At 40.4% G+C, this 23,392-nt stretch overlaps 2 protein-coding genes across 2 annotated transcripts; one reads left to right on the forward strand and one right to left on the reverse strand.

Annotated features, from left to right (window-relative positions):
* Positions 1-614: 614 nt before the first annotated feature.
* MRPS35 (mitochondrial ribosomal protein S35) lies at positions 615-12,459 on the forward strand. The gene is made up of 8 exons (XM_072400104.1): positions 615-747; positions 3,944-3,987; positions 5,401-5,568; positions 6,892-6,952; positions 8,098-8,237; positions 9,507-9,616; positions 9,720-9,789; positions 11,639-12,459. Exons 1-8 carry the CDS (start codon positions 633-635, stop codon positions 11,894-11,896), a joined length of 966 nt encoding a protein of 321 aa, XP_072256205.1. The 5' UTR covers positions 615-632; the 3' UTR covers positions 11,897-12,459.
* A 3,108-nt stretch (positions 12,460-15,567) lies between these two features.
* MANSC4 (MANSC domain containing 4) lies at positions 15,568-22,753 on the reverse strand. Its single transcript, XM_072403078.1, has 4 exons — positions 22,567-22,753; positions 19,470-19,733; positions 18,108-18,242; positions 15,568-17,958 (listed from the first exon to the last, which is right to left on the reverse strand). Exons 2-4 carry the CDS (start codon positions 19,720-19,722, stop codon positions 17,243-17,245), a joined length of 1,104 nt encoding a protein of 367 aa, XP_072259179.1. The 5' UTR covers positions 19,723-19,733; positions 22,567-22,753; the 3' UTR covers positions 15,568-17,242.
* Between the last annotated feature and the right edge of the window lie 639 nt (positions 22,754-23,392).

Consider the following 23,392-nt stretch of genomic DNA (forward strand, 5'->3'; position numbering starts at 1 on the left):
CACTATTGATGTCAGTGAGTGAATATTACACCACCATTGGTGTCAGTGGATGAATATTACCCCACTATTGATGTCAGTGAGTGAATATTGCCCCACCATTGGTGTCAGTGGATGACTATTATCCTACCATTGGTGTCAGTGGATGAATATTACCCTACCATTGGTGTCAGTGGGTGAATATTACCCCACTATTGATGTCAGTGAGTTAATATTACCTCATCATTGGTGTCAGCGGATGACTTTTACCCCATCATTGGTGTCAGTGGGGTGAATGGGGCAGATTTTTTCACCTTGAAGTTTAGGTTCTAGATCAGGTTACCTGGAGGTTTGGGTTTTGCACCAGGTAGAAGGGATTAAGGTTAGTTAGGAGGTGTGGAGTGCAGTTTGGGAACCACAGGGTAAGTGCAGGGAAGGTTGGGCCCCTGGTTCGAAAATTTTGTATACACAGAAAGATGTTCAACCATTGACTTTTATTCTCGCCAAATCACCTCACACAATTCACTCAGCACTGACAGCAGCAGGCGTGGCCAGTGGTGGTTTGTCCACGCCCCTTCTCTGATTGGCAGGTTGCGCACCGCTTTGCCTGTCTTTGGTTTGTCCCACTCCGCGCTCCGTATTCTGGGTGTAGCAAGATGGCGGCGTCCATGCTGAGCAGGGTTTGTGTGACCCTGCGGACCCCCGGGCTGTGCGGTGTGACCCCGGGCAGGGTGCAGCACTACAGCAATGGCGTGGCAGTGTCAGGAAAAGGTAAGAAAATAAATGTACAGCTTTGTGTGTCTGTAAGGACTAAGACTGCGCTCTGTCTTAGGAGGAAACCACAGCATCCGTCATGTCTCCTATCTGTGTCAAGGGGATTACACCTTTCAGCATGTCTCCTGTCTGTATCAGGGGGTCTTTCACCCTCAGAATGTCTATGATCTGTATCATGATAGGGCACTGCTCCCATTATATTTTCGTTCTGTATCAGGAGAGGCTACAAATTCCAGCATGCCGCCTGTCAGTACCAGGAGGACTACAACTCCCAGCATGCCTTATACTTGTAGCATGGGGATTACAACATCTAGCATACCCCATAATAGTGCCAAGGGACTGCAACTCCCAGCATGCCTTATATTGGTATCAAGGGATTACAACCCCCAGCACGCCTTATATTTGTAGCAAGGAGACTACAACTCCTAGCATACCTCATAAAAATGCCAAGTTACTGCAACTTCCATAATGCCTTATACTTGTAGCAAGGAGACTACAACTCCCAGGATACACCACAATAGTGCCAAGGGACTGCAACTCCAAGTATGCCTTATACTGGTATCAAGAGATTACACCTCCCAGCATGCCTTATTATTGTAGCAAGGAGACTACAACTCCCAGCATGCTTTATAGTTGTAGCAAGTAGACTACAACTCCCAGCATGCCCCCTACCTGTATTAGGGGTCTGCAACTCTCCTGCATACCTCCTATATGTAATAGGAGAACTAAAACACCTAGTGTGCTTCATACCTGTACCAAAGGAACTACAACACCCATCATTCTTTATACTTGTACCAGGGGATTACAACTCCCATCATGCCTCCTATCTGATCTAAAAGGCATAACTGGACTTGGCATTCATCCATTCTCAGGAGGACTACAACTCCCAGCATGTTTTGTATCTGTTTTGTTAAGGAATAACTGTAAGTTCTATTATTCTCTCTGTATTATGACAGCCTCCAATATGCATTCCGTCCAGTTGGCAAGGTTCTAGATGTCATGGGAGGACAGAAATATATCCTGTCATTGGAGAAATACATAAATTACTATTGCTGATCCCTAATTCTGTATTACTAGTTACCTGGCTGTCATGTTGATACTCTGGCATCAGTGCAATCTGTGAGTCCTGTAACAAGTGGATAACAAATTCTGACATTTCTCTCACTTATTTGCTGCTATTACAGGATAGGGACTCAGATAAACAATAAATCCGCACACAGCCAGGCAGATAGCATTTTTAAAAAGAGGTCAACACACATTGTTCTGCCATCAGAGGGTCCAACAATACCCAGAGTAACTTGTAACCCACAGCTTGGCCTGGATGTAAAAAATCAAAGCATTTCATGTGCATCTGTTTTAGGAAGAACTACAAATCCCAGGATCTTCTGTTGGTTGAACCACAACATATCAGCTAGACTGTTCTACAGGCTTAGACTACTTAAATTACCATAAGAGAGCATTACACTTACCAGTCTCCTAAGTGGACCTGTCATCTGCTTATATACACAAGTAAGGGAAAGAAGTATTTGATCCCCTGCTGATTTTGTACGTTTGCCCCCTGACAAAGAAATGACCAGTCTATAATTGTAATGGTAGGTTTATTGTAGGTGTGAGAGACAGAATAAAAATAAAAGAACCCTCAAAAACCCAGTGCTCAAAAGTCAGAGCTTGATGTGCATTGTAATGAGTGAAATAAGTATTTGATCCCCTATCAACCAGCAAGATTTCAGGCTCCCAGGTGTCTTCCCTGTATGCAGGTAACAAGCAGAGATTAGGAGCAACCTCTGTAAGGGAGTGCTCCTAATCCAAGCTTGTTACAGTACCTGTATAAAAGACACCTGTCCACAGAAGCAATCAATCTATCAATCAATCAGATTCCAAGCTAGCCACCAAGAGCAAAGAGCTGTCTAAGGATGTCAGGGACAAGATTGTAGACCTACACAAGGCTGAACTGGGCTACAAGACTATCGCCAAGCAGCTTGGTGAGAAGGTGACAACAGTTGGCATGATAACTTGCAAATGGAAGAATCACAAAATAACTGTCAATCTCTGCTTAAAATAGCACATGTACAGGCCCGTCTGCAGTTTGCCAATGGACATCTGAATGATCCAGAGGAGACTGGGTGAAAGTGTTGTGGTCAGATGAGACCAAAATTGAGTTGATTAATTGGCATCAACTCAACTCGCCAAGTTTGGCGGAGGGGGAATGCTGCCTTTAACCCCAAGAACACCATCTCCACCGTCAAACAAGGAGGTGGACACATATGCTTTGGGGGTGTTTTTCTGCTAAGGGGACAGGACACTTCACCGCATAGAAGGGACAATGGACGGGACCATGTTCCATCAAATCTTGGGTGAGCACCTCCTTCCCTCAGCCAGGGCATTGAAAATGTGTCATGGATGGCTATTCCAGCATGACAATGACCCAAAACACATGGCCAAAGGATCAAAGGAGTGGCTCAAGAAGAAGCACATGAAGGTCCTGGAGTGGCCTAGCCAGTCTCCAGACCTTAATCCTATAGAAAATCTGTGGAGGGAGCTGAAGTTTGAGTTGCCAAACATCAGCCTCAAAACCTTACTGACTTGGAGAGGATCTGCAAAGAGGGACAAGTGGGACAAAATCCCCCCTGAGATGTGTGCAGGCCTGTAGGCAAACTACAAGAAACATCTGACCTCTGTGGTTGCCAACAAGGGGTTTGCCACCAAGTACTAATTCCATTTTTTGCGAAGGGATCAAATACTTGTTTCACTCATTACAATGCACATCAAGCTCTGACTTTTAGGCACTGGGTTTTTTTTGTTGTTATTCTGTCTCTCACACCTACAATAAACCTACCATTACAATTACAGACTGGTCAGAAGGCAAACGTACAAAATCAGCAGGGGATCAAATACTTCTTTCCCTCACTGTATATCATTGTAACACTTCTGGGTATTTGTTTCCACTCGCAGAGATATCATTACTCCCCAGATCACAAATACATCCTGTATATGTGTGATATGCACATGGCACCATGCATTAAAAGCAACCAATCACATCCAAGTTCTCATTAATAAACCTTTTCATATGCTGCTCTGTGTAAACCTTTTAATTGCGGACAGCATTGCTATACAAACCAGTGTTATACCTGAGATGCTCTATCCATTTGTTATATTGGAAATAGTTTATTTTTAATGTTTCTTTTTTTTTCAGTCCGCAAAAGGCCACGTTCGCAACCAAGATGGGACAAAAGCCAAGTAAGACTCCTTAAACTGTAACAATGGCACAAATGACATATTTGTATGTCTGTCTTTAGCAGTAACAGTAATTTTTTGTTTTTATTGTAACTTCCCTCCTCTTTCCACACCCTATAACGAATGTTTCATATTTAGATCTATTGTTTGCTGTTTGTTCTGCAGGTAAATCACACAGCTGTTTTGTCATCAGATCTTTTCCTATTATTTTGTGCTATTTTTTATATTTAGAAGGTACTGGATAACCAACACATTTCAGGCATCTGTGTCCTCTACATCAGGGCTAACACAAGATATTTTGTTATAATATAATCATGTAGGAAATGTATTTACATGGGTGCGTAAATAAATATAGAATGTAACATATATAAAAAATGTTGTTTGTAATACATATGACTAGGGGTGTAAGAAAATATTCATGCGCTTAATATAACATTAGGTTTAGTGAATTTGTACATTAAATTAAAAACCCCTTGAAACTAAATTTCAATTTATAGGTACCAGATCTTTATGTGAGCACAAACAATAGGCAAAGGGTCGTGTTTCTATTTTAAAAAGGACCTCCAAAAGGGAAAAAGGCCAAAAGATGGGATTTTAAGGTACTTTAACAGTAAAATTTCCTTATAACGCTACACGTTTCGCAAATCTGGTCTGCTTCTTCAGGAGTTCAGTCCAAAACACCCTTAATGGTCTCATACATATATCAATAATGGTGGTAGCAATAATGATGATAGGTATGCATAAAAAAACCTGATTATTACGTCACAACACGCGGCAGTGACATCCATTGTTTTCAAACAATACTGCAGCAGTACAGACCACAATATGGATTGGGCCGGCAGTGAAGCAATTAGGCTGGATCCTTGCAGAATCCAGGCACCACCCTCCTACAATTTCTTCCCACCTGGCCTTAAAATAAAATTCTTGGTTGAACACTGCATTACTTTTACAATTTTCACAATTTTCAAATTGCAATATATGTTTTGTTTGCAGTTTTGCAATATATTTTATTATATTGGTCATATTCCCTGTATCCCAGTACTCATTTTGTCACTAGATACTTGCCAGTACACAGCCCTACATATATCTATTATTGGCCCTGATGAAGAGGGTGCAGAATTCCCGGATAAGTTTATATTCCTGAAACCTTCAAAAAGCAATTGAGTGGTATCGAATATTCCTTTCAATTCAGATACTGGACCATTTCCACCAGTTTATTTTATTTGCTGTCCATGTCTATGTTGCATGGATTTCTATTTCCTTAAACTGTCAATTGTTTTTATGTTTTGGTTCCAATTCTTTTCTTTTCATCCGATGTCCATTTAAACACTCCATAAAAAGGATATTGTTGATATTGTTTGGTGTTGTTTTCATACAAAATTGTTCTTATTCACTTTTTTTACTGCTCTATTTCAGACATTGGCTCCCCGTACAGAAAGAATGCTTCCAGATCAAGACTGGACCAGCGTATATCCGTCAGCTGCGTCATTCAAGCCATCGACTGTGCCCCTTCCAGTACGAATGGGCTTTCCCATGAAACGGTCGGCACCCCCGGACAAGTATGGTAACCTGGAACTCGTGAAGGTAAACATGTGCCAAGCAATGGCAAAGAAAGAAGACATTAATATTGCAGGCAGGGTTTTATTTATTATGTCTTCAAAGTTAATGCGATACAGACCCAGACAGTTGCAGCTGAGCATCTTATATAATATGTAAAGAAGAGATTACTGTTAGTTCATAGTAATAAAGCAAGAAGGCTAAGAGGTATTACGAGTATGCAGACACTGTCTGTTCTTGTTAAAGATTACCTTAGCCTCACCCCTAACTCCTTTTAGAACAGTAAAGCTGTATACTATATTAACCTCCTTAGCAGTAGTCCCAAGTGTGGCTCGGGGTGAATTATCCATACCAAAACCAGTAACCCCGAGCCACACTCGGGGTGGAATTGCCAGGGAGTTTAAACACCTTACCTGGTAAACGGTGCTTGTAGCTTCTTCCAGCGAAGCCCAGCATCTTCTTCCACTGGCGATGCCAGTCATCTGTGTAACCTAGTGATGCACGGCTGGCATCTTCGTCGGCGGCGTGTGAACATTAGGGACGCCAGGCCAGAAATAGCAGATGCCGGCCGGGCATATGTGTGTGTGAGCGTGTGGCTGGGGGGCGGTATTTTGAAATTTACTGTTCTGACATTTAGAAATACTTAATATTATTACCTCCAGGGAGGTTAAAGGACTACTAGGGTGGGGGTTGGCACCAGTGCAAAGCTCAAAGTTTAATTTAAAAGATAAATAAATAAGATCTGCTCATAGCTTCAGCCATACCATTACTGAAAGATAACCCGCCCCCACATCTCTACTCTCTGGTACAGCTATTATTTCTCACTTCTGGGTATGCAGAATATTTGCTCCCACTCTGGGTGTTTCTGCTCATCAGATTTTACAAGACGTGTGGTGGAGGTGGCAGGGGGATGCACAGAGGAATTGGACTCATCTGTGGTTTTTATACACAGGAATTATATTACTTCTGCTTTTACAGGTGACTTATAAGGTATGAGTGACCCTGTGGTGACCTTCTTCAGATCTCCTATGTTAACAGGTGGTCAGATAGGTGCACTTGTGTATTTAGGGCAACACCACATTGTGGGCAGAATAATAATAATAAGCAGCATAGAGATGAGCTTGATTGTCTAGTTCAGATGTTTCACTTGCGTACCTTTTTCTCGTTCCACTACCACTCTGGTCCTTTACCTGTGTGAAAAATAAACTTTGTAACTTTAATCAGCTGCATGGGGCTCACTCAATATGTAAATGCTTGTGATTTGTCCATTGCCTCTAGGGAGGGCAGGGATAATTAAAATAAAATTTTCTTCTTTTTAATAACATCTCTTATTTCTTGATACATTTTTAGATTCCCAACTTCCTGCACCTAACCCCCATTGCTATTAAGAAGCACTGTGCTGCTCTGAAAGGTGAGTGCTCTGCTTTTTGGCAGGTAGGTTGGGGTGGGGGGGAGTTAAGGGTCGCTCATCGCTGAGGAAAAACTCATTGGAGTTCTGGCATTTTGAACAGGTATTCCTTTTACTGGTATAACAAAATGCTTCAGTGGTACATTTTACAGGGTAAAAGACAGCAATTTTTAATTGTGTGGGTTTCTATATCTTTTATATTTGACACAAAGTTCCGAGAGACCTACAAAGGTGTCCAAAATGACAGTAGGTATAACATGCTCTGAGGCTCCCCTTGTATAATTGAATCCTGAAACTTGTTTAATAGGGGGATGTAACTATTGTAATGAATTATTGGGCTTGTTTTGTTTGTTAGGCAGTTTAGTAGTCATGTGATTAGAGCGCCATCTAGTGGATTACTCCAAATTCCAAATGATACTACAAAGTATTTTCCTGACAAAAAAACAAACAAAATACTTTTAATGTTCTAACCATAATAAATAAAGATACACAAAATTACTATATATTCCCATTAAAAGTTTTCCTTACCAACCTGCCCCTGACTTCCACATTAAAGGGTATATAAATCTTAATCACTTCTCTCCCTTGCTTTTGTTCTTTCAAATATGCAATTAAAATAAATGTTGTGAGCTGACAACTTTCATGCTCTCTGCCTCTTCTTTTTTCACTTACACTGTTCCTAGCTTTCTTTGGGGACTGAAGAACGTCTTCCTCTGTATTATTGGAAAAAAGGGAGAATGTTCTGCTGTCCTGTCCCAAGGTGACAGTGTTGCTATTCTTTGCCCAGTACAGTAAGTGAGCATTGTCATCCTTGGACTGGACATGTGTTACTAGCAAGATCAACAGGTTAAAATAAAGGGAAATAAAGCTTGAAAAAAAAAAACTAATGCAGATCCACATCTAATGACTGGCAAACTGTAAAATATTTCTGATCTTGGTTTGGATAGGTTCCAATTTAGGGGTGGACTTTAATGGCCCATGTTTTTCCTGCGGGGACAAACGGTATTATTTTTCTATACAGTAAAATAATATAAATTATTAATAGTAAAAATATGAGGGTCTTTTGAGTAAAGCCATGTAGCAGTGTTTTGAATAATGCCAATGAATTCTGGGTACAGATGGGAATTATGTATTTGTATATTTTATAGACTTTTGTAGCGCTTGGCCAGCTGCACTCTCTGATGATGACAAATGCAACCAGCATTTCCCTCTGGAGCTCACGTCTGTGGATTATGTGTTTGCTGGACCATCCATCCGCAACCCAAAAGCCAGGATAGTGACCCTTCAAGTGAGTACCGCAGCCATTTATGTTATCTGTAGCTGAGAACTCCCAATCAAAAACACTGCTGAGTTAAAGAATACACAGGGCTCATCACTATATGTTATTTTTGTACAGGTTTATTTAGGTTTTTGTCAACTTAAAAAGTAGCATTTCAAATACAAATGGAACCTGGTGAAAATAATTACAGGGAGGTCGAGCTACCAATATTTCCTGCTCTGGTCTGATTGCTACATTCCTTATTACATAAATAACAATCTGGCAGAGATGGTACCATCCACTCATAGGCGCAGCAGATGTGCAGACTACAGAGATGGTAGAAGTGTCTTATATTTGGTGCAGTAGATATGCATACCTGGAAATTCAGTGGAGGCATACAGGAAACCCCTCATAATAAGCATATCTAATGTGTAGACCTAGGATTTTGCAGTCCCTGAAAGATAGAACAAATGTAAGATGGTTGCATACTTTATGACCCGCTATAGGCTTGGGTGGCAAGTTTTGGACAAAATAAACTTTTTATTGGCAGTGGGGGGCATGTCTCATCTGTAGTATTCCCTTACTGAAAGCAGCATGCCACAAATCTTGAGTTGGAAACTTCCCTTTGTCCAAGTAATGGGTATAGATGTTCTGTTGCTCTGATTACCATGAAGTGGGTTGTGTCGATTTTCAGTTTGCCCACAAGCAGGTCTAAATCTGGTTTTCTAATTTTGGCCTTTAATTGCAGATTCTCAAATGATCTGACCACCTACAGAACTAGTTATTAAACATTGTGTAACACATGCAGACAGTGACTCTTAAGCTTTTGATAAAATAGAATCTCAGGGCTCTATTTATAAAACGGACAATCAGACATTCCCATATGGGAATCTTCTAGGTCCATGGGTTTTAATGACCGTAATAGTTTCCTACCAGGGGATGTTTGAGGGGATGTCTTATTCCCTGTTTTATAAATGGAGCTCTTGGGGTCTTTGCTCTATTACTATATCCAGGTACAATCAAGGAACTTGCTCATTAAAAAGTGATCCTGGTAGTAACCTATATTATGTAATGCAAACAAAATCCTTTTGTCTTTCTTTTTCTTCCCTTAGGTTCATGCTTTGACACACTCTATTTTTAATTTGTTGTATAAAACAGTTTTTGGGGTCTCTTTTTATTAGTACATGGTTGTATCATAATTTTATAAGCCAGAGGCACTTGCTTCATACGTCAACAATATTGAATTTTACAAATGCATCATTTGTAGTTATTTTTTTGTATTTTTCTTACTCTTTCCAGATAAAGCTCTCCAGTTTGAATCTGGATAAACATGCCAGAAATAAGTTGATTAAACTTGCAGGGTCTCGGTACAATAAAGAGAGTGATATTTTGTCTATCCAGACAGACAGGTGAATAAAACCATCCTTATTTATGCCTTATCCTTATCCAGGCACTGGCATTGTGCCAGCTTGAACATGAGAATATCCTTGTGACAACTTTTTTTTTTTTCAGGTGCCCCCTTAGGATGCAGAATGAAGATTATGCCATGTACCTGCTGACAGTTCTCTACCATGAATCCTGTGTAAGTGTTGCTTTTATGATCTCTTTTTTTAAAAGTTGTCTACAAAATTTAATTTTGATTGAAACTTTTGTAGGTAGTAAAATGGTATTTAGATCTTACCAAAGACAACCATTGTGTTTCATGGTGTGCTGAGATACTACAGTTCATCAGCAAAATGAGCAATTCTAGCAAAATACTAGTCCTATACTATAGGTTTTAATTGGAGGTTAAATACACAGATAAAATACTTATACAGACACAGTTTTACCTGCCTATAAATTTTGTATCTAGTCTTGACATTTATACAGCATAACCTAAGACCTGATTTTACTTTTGCTTCAGTTAGGTATTACTCGCAGGTCTTGTCCCTTCCCCAGCTGGTGGGTTAGCAAGAAAAGGGGAGCAGGGGAAGCTAAGCTCATCTCTATCAGTCCTTTTGTCAGCATGCTCCTTGTGTTGCTTTTGTTAACAAGAGGCTGATATTGTGGTAAATTCAGTTCTTAACATACATTATATTACTGCTGCAATACTGTGTATACTTCAGCTGGCGTTCAGCTTTACCTTTGCAGGGAGAACATTTTACCATGGCTGCATAAAACTAGTTGTTCTAATTGTCATAGTCTAAAAAGTTGTTTTGTTCCAGCTTAGAAAGATAAATTGAACAATTGGCTGTTGTGGTCCACAAAACATTGTTAGTTACATGTTTTTTCTTAATCACAAAAAAAGTGAAAAAAAAATTTAAAATCTGCATTTTTGTGGGCTTTTGTTTTTTGGTTTGTGGTTCAGGAGATTCCAAACTTTGATGCCAGTCTAAGGATTTGGCAGAGCCTAAATACGGCGTCTTTGGTGCTGCTCCGTTCCAGAATTCATTGTGTGCCATCTGATTCCAGGCCATCCCCCTCACACAAGCCCCGGGCTGCTTTCATTACCTTTCAGTGGCTGATGAATTATTCAGCAACTCCTCACCGGACGAATTGGCTTTGATTGCTCTGCATATTTTATGAGCCTCTGTGACACTTGTGATTTTTCCATGATCCTGAGGATCGTGCATTGAGTGGCAGGACATGGGGGGAATCCCAGGGCGAGCAGCCTTGGCCTTGTGAGACGCTACCTTGGTTTCAGTGTTTTACAAAGTAAAAGGAGAATTATGCTTAATTCACTTCTATAACAAATTTTACTGCAGATTGTGAGTTTCCCAAAGTTTCTTGGGAACTTTACGTCACACATCCCTTGTGGTCTTAGGATAAGTTACTCAAAGCACAGTGGCACATTAACACGGAAGCTGGCCAAGGCTTTGTAATACTTGGGATGGGGATGGAAGAAATAGAGTGAAAGTATTTATAAAACGTAACCTATTTTTCTCACCCTTATGCACCCCCCACGGAATATAGGGAATGTCTAGAACCACTGCAAAGTTTTTGTTGTTTTGTTTGCAGTCTATGTCCCTGCTGGGAGAATAACTGAAATGTTTGCTTTTAGTAGATCTTCCCCCTGGAAACACCTGATCCAGTGTTAGCTGTTTAATAAGAAACTCCCCTAATTTGTAGAGATTTATTTTACTAACTGTTGCTCATGGCCCAGGAAGTGAAGAGAAACTTTTTTTTTTTTTTTTTTTTTTTTTTTTTTTTTAGGTGCAACAAACAAAAAGCTATGTACACACGTCCCAACAGTTCTCGCCCGATATTCGGCTCAGGGCCCATATCGGGTGAAAATCTGCGAATGTGTACAGCATGTCATGAAAGATCCTTTCCAACAACTAATATTGCACGTGTGTATGCCGCTTTAGAATTGTGTCATTGTGAAACTTCCAGGTTTTTATTACCTCCTACAGAGATCACAGGGTTGACCAAACTTTTTTTTTTTTCTCCAGAAAACTGAAGCATGGGAGAATGATTTGGAGGAGTGTGACATAGACGAGTACATATGGGAGGGCAGCAGGTCTGAGAAGAATGCCCTACAGACACTTTCTAGGCTTCGTGGTGCATCCAGTTCCAGTGAAGAAATCCTCAAGTCTCCTGCTGTTCACGAATACCGCAGTGCAATGCTGAACCTGCGCAATCAAGGCGAGACTGAAGATAGTATCAGTGCCTACAAGCAAAGTGTAAAGAGTATGCTGGGCATCGCATAGGCACCTCTCCAGCCAGTGCTACTTCTAAGTTTCCAAAAACTCCAATGTTCATTGTGTATGTGGAATTTTCGCCACTCTCAAATGATATTTCTTGTTTGTTTGGTTGCTAGTGGGTGGAATCACATGTTGGTTTCCTGTATCTCTTAACTTTGCAGTACCAAGATCTTCCCCTTAAATTTTCCAGACTGCAATTCTACACTGAAATGCTTACATAGGAGAAAATTACATCACTGAGAACATCATGAACCTTGGGGAAATTTTGCCTTGTAAGTAGGGCTGGAGACACCATCCACTTACTTTGGAAATCACACTTTGTGATTTCACTTTGTGAAATGCGATTCACTTTGTGGATGTGAGAGACATCTACTACAGCGAAATCTCTCCATTGAGGGAGGTGCAGGGACACAGTTTTGTAGGGAGAGCTTGACACTGAATCCTCCAAAAGTCACAAGAAACCATTGTGATTCCATTACCCCTTGTCCATACAAAACTGTCTGTTGCCCATTATTTGTCTTGTTTTAAATGTGAACAACAGACAAAAAATAAACCTCATCTTTTTATTATCTTGTTACTGTGAAAGTGGTGTGACTTCAGCTAAATTTTGGAACCTTTTGGTTATGGTAGAGTTTACCTGAAGTTAAATTTTGGCACAAATATGGCGTTATTTGCCTGCTCTGCCATATTTACTTAATGAGATTTTCAATACAGAAGAGCATTGATCACCTATATATCTGTGTAATTTGTATCCTATGAGGTGAATCTCAGGATAAAAGTGCTAAAAACATGGGCCCATGGCCACAGCTGTCCCGGCATAAATTTTTATAGAGCAGAGTGAAGATTTTATCAAGCTCTTGTGGTTGCTCCTCTGATAGTATTGTACAATAACCAATTGTGAACGTGGATGATCCTGCACACCTGAAATGGATTTCCTAAAAGTCATATGCTATTTGTTAGCAAATGTTTTCAGTCATGGACCAGATCCATTATAGGTTTGCTGAATCACCCAGATTCACTGATGAAAGTGTATTCTCTCCAGTCTTGGAGAGCTTTAAAAATCAGGCCCATTAGATTTACAGACAGTTTGGTATCTTTCCTGGGATACTGTGAATTGCTTAATGATGCACCCTTGGAGAGGTATGTCCAGGACAGGCTGGAATTGGGCAGCCTGTGATGCAAGCAGGGGACAGCTCTGGAGTGTGAAGAAGGTAAATACAGCTTGGGAATTTTTTTCCTGAGAAAAAGGAAACTAATGCATCCACCACAGCTATAGACGGGTAAGCTACACTATAGCATATGTTTTTTTGGATGTAGAAGGCAGATGAAAAAGTGTTTTACAGTTGTCAGTGTAGAGATGTGCTCTAAATTATGTAGTTAACAGATGAAAATGAAGTGAATGGGAGTTCATTGTTGGGGTTATCATAGACGGTTTAGAATCACTGGTAACACATCTCCGTTTCTCTGTACGTTGCACGTGATACCCCTCCACCCCCTCCACATGGCAACTATTGGATTGTACATGTTCCTTCACAAGAAGCAACATTGATAGCCGTAGAGATTGTGTAGCTGCTCACACAGATGGGCTCCACAGATTACGGCTGATTGAAGAGGAGATATGGGGCCGCAGCTTACACCTGCCGCGGTAAAGTACCAGTTTCATTGCAGCTCTGGTTTCTTCATTTTACTTGTTAGAAACTCCCCTTCCAAGACTGTGCTTTGTATAGTTCCAGCTTTAAAGAAAATCTCCAATGGGGAAATCATGAATGCTACTTGATATTTCTCAGAGATGAGCTTTAAAAAACTTACTTGAAATTTTCCTGCCACCTCCATGAGTGCATTGCTGGCTGCACTGTGTATACTTTCCAGTGCCACACAGGCAAGGAAAGGCTTCTGGTCGAGTGTTCTTCCTAACATGCATGCACCATCTTGCTTTGTTTATTTCTATAGGCAAATTATTCCCATGGCACCTCTATTAAAACAGGTCCAATCCTTAGAAATTATTGGGGTTGTAACATGCATGGTCATTTCCCCTACAAAGACAGCAAACATGGCTTCACCCTGGAGATTGAAATCAGAATGGTATTTCACCAGCTGGGCTCCTCTTAGATATAAATGTTTAATGGTTAGAGCCCCTCTCACATGTCCTTTCTGAAGTTTCCCTCCTGTATTTTTCCAGACCCGCAGTGTCACTGAGATAGAAAATGCAGGGATATTCAAAGTGTTAACATTTGTCACAAGTTAAGAATGTGTCTTTATATAATTTTTTTTCCTTTGAGTTTTTGTCTTATTTTTCAGATTGGAAAACACACATTGTTCTTGTCAACAGTTTTTGTTTCTGTGGTTTGTACAGTGTGTGGCTGCACTTTCCTCATCTAAGTGCAAACCCAAAAACAACAACAGTTACATATTTCAGCCAACCAGTTCATAGAAGTAGTGACTGCATTAGTTTTTTTCTTTTACCCTTTATTTTCACTTGGTGATCCCGCAAGTAACACAATTCATGTTCTGGAGTGACAATGCCTTGTTACTGTATCTAACAATCATCAGTGTTATCACCTGGGAAAAGTCTACAGAACACATCTACTTCTCTTCTTTATAATATATATGGGCAGGGGTTTTTGGTCAGTAAATTAACTTATTCATATATAACACAGTTAAAGGAGAGAAAAGGTTAAAACATGTATCCTAATTTTGTGTCTTATGGAAGGGGAATCAGAAATGGTTAAAGATGTTTTTTTCCCATTAAGGTATGTAATCCTCTTATTCCCCTGACCTGTGTCACCTATACCTGGTGACTGCTCCACTGATTAACTCCGACCACCAGACCTGTGAAAGCAGGTGAAAAGCTGGGTGGGTGATTGGCATAATCCCATGGTCACCCGGGGGTCACCACAGTGACGCATCATGTGCTATAATTTGTGCCGTTGAGTCATTCATGCCTCATTTGGTGACCTCCCGCTAATCTGTGGACGAGAAATCCCTTTTCTTGGGTATGTTCCAGTTGCGGTGACCTTCACCAGCCGCTCCCAAGAGCGGAGAACACAAACACTGCATTAGAGAAGAATGGAAGCATTGAACAAGGCCTGGACAAAAGATAAGAAAGCTACCCCCCCACCTCACTGGGAGAAAGAGGAGGGGGGGGATCTGTTACCTGTGCGACAGCATAACCCATCCGTCCCAGAATGTGACAGATATGTATGCTGCAAAAACATCTACACCCTCTAACACATTATCATCTATTAAATCATAAACAACAAGCATTCCTATACATCAGTGACTCCAAAACTACTGATGATAAAGGCAGCCAGGCACCTGGCATTTTCATAAGCACGTCTGTAAGGACAACCTGTGAATAACTAGCAATATACAGGCTCTTTAGACTCCATTATTTTATTTAAATCGGATTTTCACAGAGACATCACTGAGAGCGGGACAACACTGTTAGCCCAACTCTGCACTGACCTTATCCTCCTTTTAGTGTCTGCCAATCTCTGTTGCAGGGCTATAACTGTTGCATTGTGTTAACACAATACAACACCTTACCACAAATGCACAGCAATGTGTGTGGTGCATTGTGGTGGCATTCATTATTAATAGCACCCCGATGCACTGATTTACTGATTTATATGACCGTATACCTGTGTGAGCGTTCGAGACACCTTAGCGCGGTACATTAACAAACAATGTGGCATGCTCCAATGTGTGTATTGTGGCCCTATTTTAGGTACCCTAAAACAATAATGTAAAATGTGCAATAACCTATTCAATATGCACGTTTTTAAGGCAGACACCAGTGTGAACTAACCTTCAGGGGTCCCGGGTTCCTTTATTCTCTAGATTGCAGTCAGTTCCTCTAGTCACAGAATACCCATGTCCTTAAAACAATTGTGTAGTCCCCAAACTATATCCTGTATATATTTATTTTTTTACATGCACCCTGCTGTATCGTCTTGCATAAATCACTGTGCTTTTGGGCCCAATAATGTTTTTACTTAGGGAACGTGCCTAGACTTAAAGCTTGTATTTAATATTACACAGTATTTATATAGCGCCATCACATTATGCAGCACTGTACAAAGTCCATAGTCATGTCACTAGCTCTCCCTCAAAGGGGCTCACAATGTTATGTCCATAACTCAGTCATATGTTATGTCTTTAATACAACTTAAGGTCAATTTTGGGGGAAGCCAATTAACCTAACTGCATGTTTTTGGAATGTGGGCGGAATCCAGTGTACTTGGAGGAAACCCACATTGGGAGAACCTGCAAACTCTATGCAGATAGTGTCCTGGCCAAGATTTTACCCTGGGACCTAGTGCTGCAAAGGCCAGAGCACTTACCTCTGAGCCACCATACTACCTTTTAAGTATAATATTGTAAGTATAATATTATACTTATACACAACCTCCTATTGGGCTTATCGTCCTTACACAAAAACTGTAATCCTTCTATATGTTACATTCCAGTCACCCCATGCACACCAGCAGAAACTCATATCAGAGTAAGGCCAGCACTGGTGTCTGATATTAGCTGGATGCAGAATGCTGGGGTAGGTGACACCCCGACTACAGCTACTTGTGAATTTTACATGTTAAAAAGTTGGGTTATGACTTCGAAAAGTAATTTTAGGTTCAGAAAATGTAAGCCTTAATTTTTAAATGAAAGTAGCCATGTGATGCTAATACAAGCATAAACTGTCTGTGTAAAGAAGACTTTACTAGTATAAAACAGCTTTTATAATTGCTTTAAATGAGATCTTTTTGGCTTTCTGGCTACACATCTGCAATCTTAAAATAAATAGGAAACATGCTGTACACATATTAACATATTCTTAATACTCAGGGTACATTATTTAAACACCCGATACTAAGATGCATGTAAGGCAAAACTTTTTTTTTAAATGGGGAGGGGTTAGACTCTATGTCACATTTTTTTTGCTGTTTCCAAAAGGGGCAATTTTTTTTCTATTTTTCTAAAATTTTTCTTTCTTTTTCTATCGGTGAGCAAAACAGACAATTTAAGATTGAACAAGAAGTAAGCAGAAATCTTACAATGGATACCTGTTCTAGGTACAAGTGCCCTAGAATGTAATTACCATCATATGGGGGAGATTTCCTTTAACTTCTTGTTCTTTTCAGGAAACAAAACATTTTCAAAAGTATGCAAACCCCCAAAAATACCTCAGCAGGGGTTTTAATCCTTTCCTCATCTATCTGGACCTAAAAAAAGTTTTGGCTATACATAAGTCATACAATAGATAAATTACAGAGGAACAACCAGACTCCTTCAGCAGGAAGAGATGTGGAACATTTGCCAAAGTCCAATGCTCCCTTTTTTTTGGCAAAAGGATCAATCCTTGTCCTTAAGTAAAGTCCACCTGATTAGGGTACCTCTGCCTGTGGTACAGGCCCTCCCAGGCTTGTACTGCCCTCTGCGCCTCCTCCGGCAGCACCCCAGCGCCAATATTCCTGAGCAACAGCATAATAAAGTCACCATGGAGCCAATAAGAGCCGGAAGGGCCCAAAGGTTGGCTGAGTGGCCTCCAGGGTCCTCTCCCTCTGCATCAGAGCTGTGGTTCTTACCAATGTGGCCTTTGGTTTCATTGAGGTGTTGTTTGCTGCTATCCAGGTGGGCCGGGCTTTCAGCGTCCGACATTGGCTGGCCAAGTGGTGGAGAGGAGGGCAGAAAATCTTTGGCACCAAAGTCGCCACCATCATATGATCTGTCCCCTGATCGGGTGATCTGGGAACTCTGTGACGCAAGTGGAGGAGTGTGGGTCAGAGAGAGAGTTGGTGGAAAAGATCGGAGGGGAGAGTCTGCAGGGGAGGGCAGTTTAGATGGTGATTCCCTGGGGGAGGACTCAACAGGTGAATGTGATGGGAATATAGTTGGGGAAGAAGTTGCTTGGTTTGTGTGGTGCTCCTTAGTTTGATGAACCATGGAAGAGGCAGGAACGGAGGAGTCCTGAGACTGCGATATATTCACTCTATTCCATTTCAAAGATGACCGCAGGTTAAAGTCAACATGACCCAATTTTTCAAACACCAGCAGATCTGGATCGACACCTGTAAACCAAGACTTGAAAAATTAAAGGCCCGGTAAGCATGGGTTAAAGAGTCTAATTTTTAGAAATGTGTTCAGATACAGTATTTATAGGAGGTTTAAAACAACATAGAGATCCTTGGTAAAGATCAGGGTAAGAACCATTGCTTACCAGCTGTGACGGTGAACAAAATGCTGTGTCCATGGAGCTGGACCAGGCAGCTGTCAGGATGTGGGCAGTGCACCAGGTGGCAGTTGATGGTCCCAGCACTTAACTCAGAGTAGAAGACGGCGACGTTACAGGACTCTGCAAAGGTAGATCAAACAAACTTCAGATTTTATCAAATGTGCTATCTATAACAGAGGAGGCGTTTTATCATTTCCAGGGCTTTAAAAACGTATATATTATACAATTTCTATTTTTAATTTAAAATGTACATTAAGACCTCTACCAGCTTGGTTTTCCAGATTCACACTTGCTTTTACTACCAGGAAGTGAAGGTAAATCTTCCCAATGGTGCATACACTACACTCCTAAAAAAAAAAAACTTTAGTGTATTAGCAATTCCAATTCCAATTCAGGATTTCAAACACTTTCCTTACAATTAATGCAGGAAGATTAAAAAAGGGACTGGCATTCTTGGACCTGTTTTGTCAGATGCACTGATTCATAAACAAACCTCTGAATAATAAACGACTGAAATGTACAATATAAGGAAATTTAATCCATTGGGATAACAACTGCAATGCTGAAAACCCTGCTTTTCTTATTCTCCTCTTTTTCATTGGTTACTTTACTTATTAAGGGTTGGCACCCAGTTCTCTAAGAACAAATATCCACGATAACCGCCACCAACACTCAATATTTTAGTTAACAACTGCAGTGTATTGAAGTCTGGACATGTACGGCAACTTTATTTTGAGCACAAGTGAAGGAAGACCCTTTAATGTGTTTTAGAAATAAGGATTGGAGATGGACCAAAGGCTAAAGTATACACCAAAGGCATCTAAAGTATGTTCACCTGGCATGTACAGTTAATCAAATGCAGGGTGCATTCAGCTTGTGTTTGATATCAGTTTTAGAAATGTTTAAGCTCTGTCTGATGTACCTGGCCTGATTCTTGTACACTTTTGACCTGCAGTTGACCTTCATCTAAGCTAAATCAAGTGATGGAAATATAAGAGTGACAGCAGAAAAGGATTATACGGTCCATTAGGGACGCCTGTTTTAAAAACTTTGTATGGACCTTTTTTAACCTTAATCATGTTTAAATTTATGATCGACTGACTACCTTGAAGTCTTTTTTTCGGAATAAGATAATACTTTCTAAGTAGTTAGTTTTGAATATTCCTTCTGCTAATATGAGGTCATGTCCTATGTTCTAGATCTTATTGAAACTGACGCCCTTTTTGCATTCCCACTGACCTAAACATAAAACCCAAACTTGGCATAGTTATATGAAATAAAGATATAGGTTAAGTAGAGCAGCCAATCATATTCTATGTCTTACCATTGACATAACAATCTTCTCACCTTGGTCACAGCACTTGCGGCTGCAGAGGTGGGCAGAGGGCACTGGGTGTCTCTGCAGTACCCGGGCACCCCGTTGCTCAGAGACAGAAAAGCTGAGAAAGAGTCCAGGAAACCTTCGGATCCAACAGTCATGGTAGAAGGTGGTGTGAGGGCACAGGGCACTGGGCATACATAGAATGGGTAGAATATCCAGAAGAAAATAGACCAGGAAGATGGAAGACTTCATATTTAGTGCCATGTCCAAAGGGTACATGAGACGGGGTTCTGCAGAGAGATAGAAGAGAAGGAAATCAGTTCCAGAAGGACCCCACATAACATGGCTACCAAGGGAACCTTTTGCTTGAAAGATGAAATCCAGACAGATATGAACGACACAGATTTATGTAGCCCCGTATTCAATAATACATCAAAGTGGTGTAAGTACCCTTGGCTATGTATACGTGTCAGATGATTCTGGCTTGATATGACTGGTTGGGCTTTTCTAAGGCGAGACCCTGATGTGTACAGAGGTCGCCCAACATTGTTCATTGATAGGTCCTCACTGATCCATTACTGATAATGATCAATTTGCAATGGCTGTACAGTAGAGCCCAAACTGGGGGTAGGAAGAAGCAGTACAAGGAGCCAACCAATCATACAATAGACGTGCAGATATGAGTAAAGACAAAAATAAAGAAGAGATTCCCAATTACTGAACTGCAGCAAAAGAAAATTAGGTCTCCTTTCTTGCTAAACAATGATTTGCTTTGTGGCAGAACTTTGTATATCTGATAACTGGATAAACAGAAATACAAATCTTTTGGCAGGTAAAATATTTGCCTGGCATTTGCCGGTTTGCCTGGGCTTCAGCTGTACTCCCCACTGAGGAGATTCACCCTCTCTATCACTTTCACTTATAGAGGAAGTGTAGAGTGACACCGATTGTAAAGACAACTGGTTATCAATTGGGGACATGATTAGGTTTTCTCACACAAAAAAACAAGACTAACCTAAGCTCAATACATTTTATAAGGTATGACACAGACTGATGATCAATGGATTGATCCACTTCTGCTTCAAACTGACCTGAGGGGTCCAAATTACTTATCACTTAAGGAACCTACAGCAGCCTCTGGAGGAGAAATCTAGGGTTCCATGGGACCACAAATGAGAAACTGCTTTAGTACATAAAAATGTTCTAGTATGTTAATTTTCATGGTGATTGAACTTAATGGACTTGGGTTCTATTTCAACTAACTATGACTGCCGGTCCCCCAGCCAACACCAAAACGTCAAATATGTAAATTATACATACAATACATGCATCCATACAGAGTTTGTTGGTGAAAAGTTTGATGTGGTCACACCTCCCCCACATAATGTATACAGTTTGTTAGGCTAGGGTGCTATAATTCCTAGGAGCAGATCAGAGCTCCCAAATTTGGGGATATTTTCTATTTGATTGCGTTTGCACCACATTATCTAATAGATATACCCCAAGAGGAGCTACTCATATCAAACAAAATCAACTTCAAACTTTTTCATTAAAACTTTTAGTTTTATTACTTATTAATAAAAAACACTTTAATTTAGGCTACAAAAACAAGTTATAAAGAATTAAAATATTCTAGTAGAACATTTAGGGAGAAGCAGATGTAGGATACAATAATCTCAGCGTACTGTAAATTAAAGGTGGGGTCCCTTCTCTTTCTGTCCTGAAAACACGAAACAAAGTGAGAGGAAATCTAGAAAAATTCTGCTCCTATACTGCTGTCATCACAACAGTTACCTCCATATGAAAAATGTTCTTCAATTCATCTTTTATCATCTATTCATATATTTGTCTTCAATGTGCTGCCTCAATGCAACTAATGTTAATGTGCCACAAAACGTGGTCACACCCTGCATAGATCTGACCTTTAAATAATATAGGGGGAAAGAGATTAAGAGAATGATTTACCTAAGGGCAGGGGAGGTTTACCTAATAGACTGTGTGAATATTCGTTTCAAATATCCAATCATGTGAAAAGATGAATTCCTTTTCCTTATTTCATGATTAGATAAGTGAATATTCCCATCACTTATATACTGAACATACTTAATTCCTTTAATAAATCAGCTTGTTGTAAATGTTCTATGCACCCTCCAAAGCTATATACACACACATACGTCCAATGAATGGTTGTGTTCTTCTTGGGTGAAAATCTGATGATGGATACAATGTTCTCCTGACATTTATTTTTTCTCCTAGATTGTAAGCTCCTCAGGACAGGGTCCTCCCCTCCTACTGTGTCACTGTCTGTCATTTGCTACCCCTATTTATTGTACAACACTGCGTAATATGTTGGCGCTATATAAATCCTGTTTATTAATAATATTATTAATAATAATAATAATAATAATATTAATTAATAATTTATCAATCTTCTGGTATACTGATGAACAACTTATTGGGAACGACCACTGTGCACTCCTGAGGTTCGCCCTGTGTACAGTGCTTGTTTCTTAAATTGCCACTGGAATCACAAAAGATTGTTTCCAGCGAAGTAATCTGATGTCTGTACAGGGTTTATAACTAAAGGCTGACAACCCAACTACAAATCATCATCATTCGATCAGCCTGAAATGTACCTTGCACCAAAAGTATCAGTTTGTCTGTGCCCAAGCCGAAAAGTCCTACCTGAGAAGTACTGGTACCCCCAATACCATATCAGGAAACAAATGATAGGGGGCTCAGGCAGGTGTTAACCTTCGCCACACTTCTGTCACCCCAATTTATTCTTTTATGATGGAGGCCAAAAAGGGTTGCATGTGGGAAATAGGCAATATAATGCTCCAAAAATTCAGAGAATTTGGATAGCCTTGTAGTTCTGTTTTTATTAGTGAATTTATGATTTTGGGCAGAATTTTTATGTGCCAAGGGATTGGTCCACATATTGATTTTTATTTCTTACCAGAAAAAGTTAAAAAGTTTTGTGCACCAATCTTATCAAGGCTCAGATTTATTGTGCAGGAGTAGTTTGAGGCTTGCTCAGTATATTTGTTGAGCAGTGATGTGCCATGGCACAGCTTTACCCTTTCCTGCACACCATAGTGCTACCAAATCATCCTCACTCACCTGTGTCTGGGGGGCGCTCTCCTGGCTCTGGATCATGATGCCCCTCACCTGCAGCAAATCGTTTTCTGCTTCTCGGTCCTCAGAGTCACCCACGTCTTTCTCTTCTCTCCCCCCATCACACAGTCCCGTCCTCTGCTTTGCACAAGGTGAAATACTAATACCTGTGAAGGAAGGGGGGAGAGGGGAGCTGACTGGTGATTGGTCGTCACTTTAAATGAAACCAGGCTGTGGAATTTGAAACTGTACTGCTGCCTTTTTAATTATTATATTAATCTTTTAATGCCGATGTAATGAAAAAAATAAAACAAGTGTAAGTTTCCTGCGTGCTAAGGTGCTAGGGTGCGTTCGATTCAGTATTTTCTGTACTTTTATTGTATCAAGATATTTCGTTTCTTGTTACTGATATCATGTAATAAATAGGATGTAAATCCTAACTGAATGATATTTAGCTTGCTAAAAATGTCAATGGTGGCTGCATGGCATTTCTCAGGGCATTGTTCTAGATGGTGATAAGAGTGCACAAGGGTTTTATATGCTGTGCTGAAATAGCCATTTGTAGTCTTTATTGGAAGTCTCAGTGACAGGGTGACAACGGAAGAGCACAATAGGGAGAGGGGATCAGAGCGTTGCCACCCCATAAGTACCTGAGTGATAAGTGCAGGATCTCTCTGCTTCTCTCTCCTATGCCCGTCCTCTCCTGACCAATGCCCTATCACTAAGAATGCTGCTGATATCATCAGTGATTGGCTAGCTGGAAAAGCAAGATGGGCACAGGAAGGGCAGAAGCCAAAAAAAATAGAGAAACTGCACTCCTATTGGCTGGTGG

The sequence above is a fragment of the Pyxicephalus adspersus genome, chromosome 2 (genome assembly GCF_032062135.1).
Source record: "Pyxicephalus adspersus chromosome 2, UCB_Pads_2.0, whole genome shotgun sequence".
In the NCBI taxonomy this organism is placed as follows: domain Eukaryota; kingdom Metazoa; phylum Chordata; class Amphibia; order Anura; family Pyxicephalidae; genus Pyxicephalus; species Pyxicephalus adspersus.

What these genes read in the sequence shown, in the direction of transcription:
- MRPS35 (XM_072400104.1), top strand. Translation starts at nt 633, where the DNA reads ATGGCGGCGTCCATGCTGAGCAGGGTTTGTGTGACCCTGCGGACCCCC. An exon ending in CAAGATGGGACAAAAGCCAA is followed by an intron (nt 3,988 to 5,400) that starts GTAAGACTCCTT and finishes GCTCTATTTCAG; the next exon opens with ACATTGGCTCCCCGTACAGA. An exon ending in GTAACCTGGAACTCGTGAAG is followed by an intron (nt 5,569 to 6,891) that starts GTAAACATGTGC and finishes ATACATTTTTAG; the next exon opens with ATTCCCAACTTCCTGCACCT.
- MANSC4 (XM_072403078.1), bottom strand. Translation starts at nt 19,722, where the DNA reads ATGTACCCTTTGGACATGGCACTAAATATGAAGTCTTCCATCTTCCTG. An exon ending in CCGCAAGTGCTGTGACCAAG is followed by an intron (nt 18,243 to 19,469) that starts GTGAGAAGATTG and finishes CTACCTTTGCAG; the next exon opens with AGTCCTGTAACGTCGCCGTC. An exon ending in TTTGTTCACCGTCACAGCTG is followed by an intron (nt 17,959 to 18,107) that starts GTAAGCAATGGT and finishes CTTGGTTTACAG; the next exon opens with GTGTCGATCCAGATCTGCTG.